This window comes from Harmonia axyridis, chromosome 3 (genome assembly GCF_914767665.1).
Source record: "Harmonia axyridis chromosome 3, icHarAxyr1.1, whole genome shotgun sequence".
Taxonomy (NCBI): Eukaryota; Metazoa; Arthropoda; class Insecta; order Coleoptera; family Coccinellidae; genus Harmonia; species Harmonia axyridis.
In genome coordinates this window covers 37,189,586-37,200,147 of record NC_059503.1, presented here as the reverse complement: position 1 = coordinate 37,200,147, position 10,562 = coordinate 37,189,586, and the positions used below count along the sequence as shown (strand labels likewise).

Here is a 10,562-nt window from a genome sequence, read left to right as displayed (position 1 = left end):
TAACAACAGATAGTGCTCTGAACAGTTTTACTGGTCTCAATAATATGAAACTATTAGATACAATAGTAGAAGCAGTACAATCTATTTACAGTGATCAAAGATCAGATCGTTTAACAATCAAGCAGTGTATTGTTTTAGTTTTAACAAAATTGAAATGTGATCTTTCATATGTGACATTATCTGTTTTATTTGGCATTTCACAAGAATTGTGCCAAAGATCAAATCTAAGGTACCTTTATACAATATTGGAAAAATTCCTCAGAAATATTTGGACATGTACCCTGAAATTCTATATATTTTTTTCAGGGCACACTGATGATACTTCTCTATCACATTTTAATTATTTTAAAATAGTCGTATAATATGCCGAATATATTTTCAGAATAAATACATTTCTTAAGTGAAATATTTTCAATTGAATTCTCATTATTTTTTGGTGATTCATTAGTCAAGCAACAATTTAATTCGATAAATAGGTATCGATATGAGTAGTTTTAAGTAACCTAGTTATATAAATTTATTTTTAGAAACATTTTATGTAAATTGAGTTATCTCTTAATAAATAAATGAAAATGGATATGCGACTTTTTGTAATATTCCTAAGAATATTCAATACATTAGCATTTGTAATATTTTGTTGGCACTGTATAATTGAAGGGTGATGTGAAATGATCAATTCGGATAAGTAAAAAAACCTTTCAACTAAAGTTTATTAGTCATGCAAATAACATGTAAAATTTTTATTATGTGACCAGCATTTAAAACTTCTTCACCTTCATAAACACTTCTAGAAGTATTTGTACCTTTAAGATACCCCAAGTATTCTACTAAACTCAGTCTTGCCATTTGGACATAAAAAAGGTACTATTAGAATCCTGTAGTATAATAATGTTGATTGAACCGTTCACATATTATATGCACACGGTTGTTATTCATCATTTTTCGAAGTCTTCCATCCTTGCATAACTTTCAATATCACTAGACTGAACTGAAACAAATGATGATACCTACCGCCTTTACCTAAAATGAAAATATTATATACACAGTAACACACTTGTTCACTATAGAAGTCTGAAAAGTTTTCATATTTATTGTAAAATCAAATTTAAATAGAGCAAATACACACACAACTAATACAACAAAACACTCCAATGCCAACATTTATAGTTCTACGTCTGCTCATCTTGGCGCTGCATTCTTAATTTCAGATGCCTATAGGCGAATCAAGATAAGCGCTACGCCACCTGGTGACAATCAGAGTAACTATAAATGTTGCCATGGTTTGCTATGGCTCTTACCTGAAAGGTAGTCGGTCCTTTTCATTCCTCTGAGGTTCTAGTATTTTGCTTTGTTTTTGTGTGATATTCTACAAATATTTATATATTTTTTAAATCATTTCAATAGTTCTGAGTCGTTCAAATCGCTATTGTTCAGTTCCTCAGTGTTCTTCCTGGGAAAAAAAAGGTCAAATATCAAGTTCCATGCTTTCCCTCAAACTGGTAATATATATCGTGTTTGGATGGAAGGGAAATTGGGGAGTAAAGTGCTGATGGATCGACAAAAAGCTTGGCAACTGAAACTAAAAATCGATAAACCAGTGACAAGAAATATGAAAGTATGTTCCCTGCATTTTATCGATGATGATTATTTTATCGAGGTAAGCACTGACAGCACGTGGAATTTTAGATTATATTTATGGGGATAATAATAATAATAATAATCGTTTACAGATTCCAGTTCTACACAGAAAGAATGTTTGAAAAAGACTGCTGTGCCTTCCAGAAATCTTTCTGTTGGATCCACTACCACAAAGGAAGAACCTGAATGTTCTAGTAGTAGATCTGAAAGATTGAATCAAAGAAATATCAACAAAGAAAAACTTATTGCTGAAGAATGCTCTAGTGAAGAAATCGAACCTGCTCTACAATCTACTTCCCAAGATGAAATCGAAGCTGCACAAGGTCTATTACAGCTTCTTCAGGGTCAGCCTGATTATAATGGGCCTAAAACTTTCAAGGATTACGAAGTGCAAGTGAATACTCCTGAAGTATCTTCTTTGTGTGATCTGATAACAACAGATAGTGCTCTGAACAGTTGTTTTTACTGGTCTCAATAATATGAAACTATAAGATACAATAGTAGAAGCAGTACAATCTATTTACAGTGATCAAAGATCAGATCGTTTAACGATCAAGCAGTGTATTGTTTTAGTTTTAACAAAATTGAAATGTGATCTTTCATATGTGACATTATCTGTTTTATTTGGCATTTCACAAGAATTGTGCCAAAGATACATTGTCTTCAAATCTAAGGTACCTTTACACTATATTGGAAAAATTCCTCAGAAATATTTGGACATGTATTCTGAAATTCTATATATTTTTTTTCAGGGCACACTGATGATACTTCTCTATCACATTTTAATTATTTTAAAATAGTCGTATAATATGCCGAATATATTTTCAAAATAAATACATTTCATAAGTGAAATATTTTCAATTGAATTCTCATTATTTTTTGATGATTCATTAGTCAAGCAATAATTTAATTCGATAAATAGGTATCGATATGAGTAGTTTTAAGTAACCTAGTTATTTGAATTTATTTTTAGAAACATTTTATGTAAATTGAGTTATCTCTTAATAAATAAAAAAAATGGATATGCGACTTTCTGTAGTATTCCTAAAAATATTGAATACATTAGCATTTGTAATATTTTGTTGGGACTGTATAATTGAAGGGTAATGTGAAATGATCAATTCTGATAAGTAAAAAAACCTTTCAACTAAAGTTTATTAGTCATGCAAATAACATGTAACATTTTTATTATGTGACCAGCATTTAAAACTTCTTCACCTTCATAAAGACTTCTAGAAGTGTTTGTACCTTTAAGATATCCCAAGTATTCTACTCAGTCTTGCCATTTGGACCTAAAAAAGGTACTATTAGAATCCTGTAGTATAATAATGTTGATTGAACCGTTCACATATTATATGCACACGATTGTTATTCGTCATTTTTCGAAGTCTTCCATCCTTGCATAACTTTCAATATCACTAGACTGAACTGAAACAAATGATGATATCTACCGCCTTTACCTAAAATTAAAATAAAATATACACAGTAACACACTTGTTCACTATAGAAGTCTGAAAAGTTGTTATATTTATTGTAAAATCGAATTTTAATAACGCAAATACACACACAACTAATACAACCAAACACTCCAATGGCAACATTTATAGTTCTACGTTTGCTCACCTTGTCGCTGCATTCTTAATCTCAGATGCCTATCGATATCTATGTCGTAGACCTCATTACACAATTTTATTAATCTATTACGTATCTATGATTCTTAAACTTCTATGTATTATTTCTGTTTATCGTTTGAATTTTCAAATATAACAATTTCCTAACCTATTAACTTGATCGAAAAGTCAAAAAATTCTTTATATGCATGTAATTCATACGGAATATAATGAAATGAATGTATTACAAATGAAATTTTCAATTTATCTTCATAATTTCTGATAATTCATTAATAGAATGTCTTTGTCGCCTCACCAAATATTTGGACGACTTCACGAACTGAAGAAATGGCAAGAAACTCATGAAAAATTATTGCAACGTTCAGGTAACGATGAAGACTTCCAAGAAACATCAGTACATAATCATTCTAGTCATCACAATTCAATTAATGTACATACTAAATACTTGGAAAGAAATGAACAATTGCCCTTAGATTCATATGAGAATCCGGAAGAAGAATTTATCAATGTTCCTTTGGATAAAGACTTTGAAGAACTGCTTGAGGAAAAATTGAATGAATTCAATGAGTATAATGTACCAACAAATAATTCTTCTGTTCCTAAAAAACCATTTCTAAAAAAAGGAACAGGTTTAATGAAATATAATTTGAAGCCAGAAGAATATAAAAAACTTATTGGCAATAAGTATTCAAATACTATAATACCTCCAAAAAGTCGGCCTAAGTCTGTTGAATCTAAAAAGAAAACAGTACAATTTCAAACAGAGAGACCTAGAACTGCAGGAAATGTTTCAAATATTAATTTGAATTCTAGAAGAACTCAAAACACTCTTAAACCAACTAGAACAATCAATAATTCATCTCAAAGGCCTAGAACTTCCAGTAGCATCTTCTCAAGAAACAGTACTCAAAATAGGGATAAAAGTTCAAAGACAACTGTGGAAAACACTAATAGATCACAGAGAGCTTCAAACCATAGCAAGATAAATAGAAATGGGGATTTTTCTGAAAAATATCCAGAGTTAGTTGAAAATAGTGTTAAATTCCATCCTGAAGAACCAAAATTTTGTAATAAGAAACATAATGCAATTGATCCCCAAGGACTGAAACTATCCAACAAAGAAACTAGAAATGAGAAATTGGAAGTTCAAAAAAAATGTTCCCAGAAATCACCTGATCTCACAGACTATGTTACAAATAAGCCAGATGAACATACACCATTGAGTATTCCAAAGATCCAAATAAAGCCTAGAGGTAATTGGTGTGATATTACTACAAATAACTTTCAAAATGAAGTATGGAAAAACGCTAATGACATTTTGCAGCAAAATGACAAGATTTTATTGAATGATAGATACACTTCGCAATGTGCACAAGTTTTGGTACAGTCCCATTGGAGAAATGGATTTGTGCAACAAGTGAAAGAAATTGAAAGCACAATGCCTGATGTGGAAATGGTTAGGAATCCGTAAGTTCAATAAATAATTCATTTGTTAGTTTCTTGATTTGAATTTCATTGTTTTAGCCAAGAGAGAAGGGATCCCCCTGCTCGTAAAAGCTTATCTTATACTCCCAACGAAAATAGTTTGCATGAAAGAGCTTTAGAAACTGAACTCAGGATATTTGAAGCTTTAGAGAGAAGAACTGAACAGAGTGGATTTTGCTCCACCAATACCAGCATAATTCAGTTGTTAGCTAGTACTCCAAGCAAATTCAATTTTGAGAATAATGAGATTGATGGAGAGCATGTTCTGAATAAAATCACTAACAAGGGTGATAGGGTTGATAAACTGGTGAGTAAAGTCAATTGAAGATCATTGACTGGTATTTATTCTTAGTTTTCCAGCCTGTTCAAAACTCTGAAAATTTTCATGTTGAAACTTCTAGTGATTTGAATAATCAGTTGATGCCAAAGTATGAAAATTTTAATTGGCATCCAGAACACAATACTCATATTGATGCAGTTCAACTTGAAGAATCTGAGGAAAATTTTGAGACTGAAGAAGAAATTGAGGAAATTTTTGAAGATGGAACACCCAAAAAAGACACATACACTGATAAAAATATGGACAATCACTTGAGACACACAAATGGTAGTTTGACTAACTCAAACAATATATTGATGCCGTCATCAAATTATTCAAGTACTAGTAGTGACATATCTGAAGATTATTCGGTAAACAAATCAAGAGGTATACATTCCTTCATTAATTAAATTTTCTTGTAAATGAATTTATTATTTAGCTTACAGATCTTCAAAGTCTATAAAAAGGAATCACAAAAACTTGGACTCTTCAGAGAGCTGTGCCAGCTGTGGCTTCCTAATAAAAAATAAAATTGAGGAATGCCAAAGCGAGCTGGATAGTTTGAAAGTGGAGAAGGATAAGATCCTGGCTATTAGGGAGCAAATGGATAAAGATAAAAGAGAGTTTGAAAAAGAGATGAAGCTCAGACGGATGCAGTTTGAAGAGCAGAAATTAAGATATCAGCTTGAAATAGAGGAGGAGAAGAAAAAGATGGTAGAGAAACCAGCATCGGATAAGTTAGTAATATGATTTTATTGAAAACCATTTTTTTAGATACATTGTGAAGTAGGACATAATTTCACCTTTTAATGTATATGAGCACACTGTGATTATTTGGAAAATATCTTTTATTGTTATATGCAGAATAGTGCTACACAAAGTGTTAGCCAAAAGCCTCCAGCCTCTCTGGCTTGTGAACGGTTGAACTTGAAGAAATCAAATTTGAAGGTGTAATAAAATGATTGTGGCTCATCAACTAGTCAAAATACCTATCTAATTGCCACTTATTCTTCATTATCTCTAGTTACAACTGGTTCTCAAAGTATTCTTTAGGTCGTGATTTAGGCTGTTTTTATAGGAATATATTATTATTATTTATATTGGGTTTTTGTAATTAGTAAGAATGAAGTGTTTACGGAAATAAGATAAGAATGTTTTGATATTTTCATTCATAATGCATTTTCATGAAATTAATAAATCATCTATTACATACTTGAGAATTTCTAGCTGTGGTCTAGTCAGTTTTTCTTCTAAAGTTTTTCTTCAAGCTGCATTAGGCATCTTCAGACATTTCTAGAATGTAGTTTGTAAAAGTAATCCAATTGTAAGAATCCTTTGGTTGGTTATTAACTTGAATTTTTTCAGACCTATTAAGGATATCAAAACTAAGGCTCAGCATAGAAGAGACAAAGAAGAATTGAATAATCTTAGAATGGAATTGAGTGAAACAAAAGAATTGATGAAACTCAGGGACACTAAAAATGCAATGTGTATAGCTAGGTTGAGAAATCAGGTCAAAATGCTGGAGAAAAATAATTCAGAACTCAAAGCAGAAAATGAAAAACTTATTAAAGAAAAGTCCAAACTGATAGCTCAACAGAAAAATTCAAGCAAAACTACTGAGAAAAAAATGTTGAAAGAGATTAGTAAAAACATAAGTAAACTCACAGAAGAGACTTTCAAAAACCAGGTTTTCAAATTAGATACCAGTTCTGAGGATAATTTGAAGAAGATTGACAGAGGAAATTCTCAAATAAATACAAGGAAGCCTTTGAGCAATTCTCAAGGTAAAACTTTCTTCTGTAGATTTTACTAAAAACATTCTTATTATTTTCTTGAGTATTTGATCCTAGTAATTCAAAATAGGATTGAATAATTTGAAAAGATATATATGAAACAATGAAAGTAGTCAAACTAAACTGAAACGTGTATAAAATTCATATGTCAGAAGCTGATCTATGAAGAGTGGTTAAATATGTGTGTTGAATGCGGTTTCCTCATTTTAATTCATGTATTGTTCCAATATTCACTGTTTAAACAAATCCTGAAACTTCAACTTTCATTTGGTTCCATACTTGAATTTTTGAATGTTGAAAGAATGAGCAATGCATATATTTTTTTTTTGGTCAGAATAGTATTTCTTAATGAGAAAAAGGGAAAAGGTTTTAAAGCACAAAATAAAAATGATAAAAATTTCAAGAACCAATGAATCTTATATCAAATTGGTCATACTCATAGTATGACCCTTGGCAGATTTCGATTCAATAATGCAGTGGTAATCTGTTGTACCGAAAATCTGTATAAATACGCAGAAATCTGTATATCCGGCAACACTGGTTCCTTTCACAAAACTGAGGTTGCGACTGTTGTTCAGGAGGAGGTAATTGCCGCTCCGAGAGAGGTGTATTAGCAATTTCAAAATTTTTAAATTCTCATTTCAAACATCAAATATCATTCAATGAACGATTTCTAAGTAAGTACAATAAGAACATAATACTATTAATTTATGTATATAGGTATTTTAAAAAATATGATGAAACCACAAGATGAAGGTCCCATTGAGAATTATGATGAAAAGCAAATTTCTCAGAACATAGCAGAAAATAATATAGAAGAGAAGTATAAAAGTTTATTTTGTGGAAATGAAGTCATTATTGAAGAGAACAGAAAAAATACTAGTTTTGGAAATTCCACAAGATCTGTTGGGTTGGGTAAGTGCTAATAAAAAATTAGTCTAAAATAACTTATGTGTAAAATTTTTCCTCAAGAAAAAACTGAGAAAATTCTCGAAGATGGAACTAAAGAAATAAAATATTCAAATGGGAATGTTAAGAGGATATCTGAGAATGGTAGGTGACATGTTTTAAAATATTTTATAAATTTATTTGAATTTGAATTAATTTCAGGTACTGTAAGGTATTATTATGCAAGTAATGACACATGGCATACAAATTTTCCTGATGGTACCGAAGTTATAGAGTTTTCAAAGTGAGTTGAAAGCAAAAAAAGGTCACATAGATTCTAATAATAATGAATTTAAAATAAATTTTCTAGTGGGCAGTCGGAGAAAAGGTTTAAAGACGGTAAATGCATTATATTCTTCCCAGACGGTTTGATTCAGACCATTTTTACCAATGGCACAGAAGAAGTTAAGTATCCAGATGGTTCGAAGCTACTAACGAAAAAAGATGGTGATCGGATGTTATTCTTGGCTAATGGACAAGTTGAAATACACACTAAGGATCAGAAGGTGTGTTAGTTTTTCCTTAAGTAATTTATTTATTTTATTCACATTCTCTTGTTGCATTTTAGAGACGTGAATATCCTGATGGTACAGTTAAAATTTTATATCCAGATGGTTCACAAGAAACAAGATACTCTAATGGAAGAATTAGGATGAAAAATAGCGAAGGTGATATTATATTGGATACGGGAGAAACCATTGAATGAAATGAATTTGAATCAAATAATTTATTGAATTGTAAGAAAATTGTAAAAAAGTATATAATTATTATTTAGGAAATTGTCAAGACTTTGTATATTTCTAAAGTATTTTAATAATAAAAAAACATAATAATAAATTGTTATTATGTAATAACATTTCAGTATTATTGAATTGAACTATTCAACATAACAAGATCAGTGAGAGTGCTCAAAACCACACAATGAAAATTTATTTTCTTTCACTGTTCACTCAAGTTGATTAAAATGTTTCCACGTCAACATGTATATAACAAAACAGACTTATGAAATTGAAAATTACACAGAGAAATTTTCCGAGTAACAAATAAGAGAATTTGAAAATTGAAGTAATGCAAGAAATTTCTTGCAAAGCGAGTTTGGTGAATTATTGTTTCATCAATAATCTTCATTTGCAAAATATTAAGAAAAGAATTTAATTTTCATCTTCAAAATGTTGAATATCTGCATCTTCATCTTCTGTCAGAATTGCCATCTTTCTTATTAAAGCCCTGGTTCTTTCAGTCAAAAAAGTGTCTATCTGGCCTAGAATGCTCACCAGTTGTATCATTTTCTCGAAATTTTTGTTTATTGCCTCTGCTTTCTTCATTTCATCTTCCTTTGCTTTTATTTGCTTTTTCAACATTTCTAAAAGTTCAAGCTCACCCTGTTTAACTGCTATGGGTATTACAGTAGTTGTTTCATTTCTTTCTATGTGTTTTTCGGTATTTTTTTCTATTGCATTGTCGGAGATGTCACAATTTATACTGCATGTGAACTAGAGCAAACAAAAAAGAAATATTAAAATTATTAATTTCGAGAAAAATCATTGTAAGAATCAATTTTATTGTTAGAATAAATAAAAATAATAATTTTCTTACCATCAAAAATAAAAATACATTGGACACGTATCCCATTGCAAACAAATTGAACACAAAACACTTTTTGAATAATGATTTCAATCTATATGCATACTTTGACTTCTTTATACCAGATATATGATTGAAAGTGTAATGGTTCACTGAGTGAAGAAATTATGACGCTCAGTAAAATTTGCTTGATGGCAAAATTTATGTTTACACCTGGAAATATTTCTCAATATGAATGTTCCAACAAATTAATAGGTCGAAATTAGATTTGTCGCTTTTCAGTTTATTATTAACGATAATGAAACTTAATCGTCTCAATTCATATAGAAATTATACACTGTGTCCGTAAAGGGCGTAAAGTATGAAACAAAATTCATTTTTAGCTAAACAGACCATTTATTAAGAAATAATCCTGAAACACGTCGATTTTTGATTTTAATTTACCGTATTTTAAAATAATAATCTGATATACAGGGTGAATTACTTTCGAGTAATGACGTCACCGTCATTTTCTTTAAATGGAACACCCCCATTTTGTCTCAATTTTCCGATTACTCTAGCTGAGCTGATTCCAAAAATGTATCACATGTTGATTCCAATTGGTACAGGGTGGACAAAAATACAATATGTTTTTTGTGTGCTCATCAAAGTAACGCGTAACATTTTTTATTAGTTAAATTGACAATATTATCAAAATACTTATACATACGCTCTATTAGTGATGACGTCACACACTGCCATTTTGGTTCTCCTTGTCATTCAAATTAGTACGTTGTCGTTGAAGAAATTGGCTTGTTTTGATAAATAAGATTAGGTATTTAAGGAACGATTTTACTATTAATTGATAGACAGAAGGAACGAGATTAATGCAAGTAAGTTCGAACTTGAAGTTGAACTAATAAACACAGCTTTTTACAAAATCTGGGGAATGATACAGGATTCAAACTTACTGGTATTAACCTCGTTCCTTCTGTCTATCAATTAATATCTACTGAAATCGTTCCTCAAATACTCTTATTTATGAAGATAAGCCAATTCTTCAACGACATCGTACTGATTTGAATGACAATTTATTTGTTTGGATTCAAACGACAGGAGAATCACAAATGGCGGTGTGTGACGTCACACTAATATAGCGTATTGTATAGCGGCAATTGGTTT

The 10,562-nt window shown here is 30.5% G+C and overlaps 2 protein-coding genes and 1 long non-coding RNA gene across 3 annotated transcripts; 1 reads left to right on the top strand and 2 right to left on the bottom strand.

Annotated features, from left to right (window-relative positions):
- Positions 1-2,769: 2,769 nt before the first annotated feature.
- On the bottom strand, positions 2,770-3,047 carry LOC123676502. The gene is made up of 2 exons (XR_006746955.1): positions 2,987-3,047; positions 2,770-2,930 (listed from the first exon to the last, which is right to left on the bottom strand). It is a non-coding gene; the product is annotated as an uncharacterized LOC123676502 (long non-coding RNA).
- Positions 3,048-3,383: 336 nt separating this feature from the next.
- Positions 3,384-8,690, top strand: LOC123675855 (protein MLP1). Its single transcript, XM_045611395.1, has 10 exons — positions 3,384-4,736; positions 4,794-5,061; positions 5,115-5,460; positions 5,513-5,810; positions 6,439-6,860; positions 7,590-7,784; positions 7,842-7,922; positions 7,980-8,061; positions 8,128-8,323; positions 8,386-8,690. Exons 1-10 carry the CDS (start codon positions 3,547-3,549, stop codon positions 8,521-8,523), a joined length of 3,216 nt encoding a protein of 1,071 aa, XP_045467351.1. The 5' UTR covers positions 3,384-3,546; the 3' UTR covers positions 8,524-8,690.
- Positions 8,540-9,573, bottom strand: LOC123675856. The gene is made up of 2 exons (XM_045611397.1): positions 9,414-9,573; positions 8,540-9,310 (listed from the first exon to the last, which is right to left on the bottom strand). Exons 1-2 carry the CDS (start codon positions 9,447-9,449, stop codon positions 8,969-8,971), a joined length of 378 nt encoding a protein of 125 aa, XP_045467353.1. The 5' UTR covers positions 9,450-9,573; the 3' UTR covers positions 8,540-8,968.
- Positions 9,574-10,562: the final 989 nt, after the last annotated feature.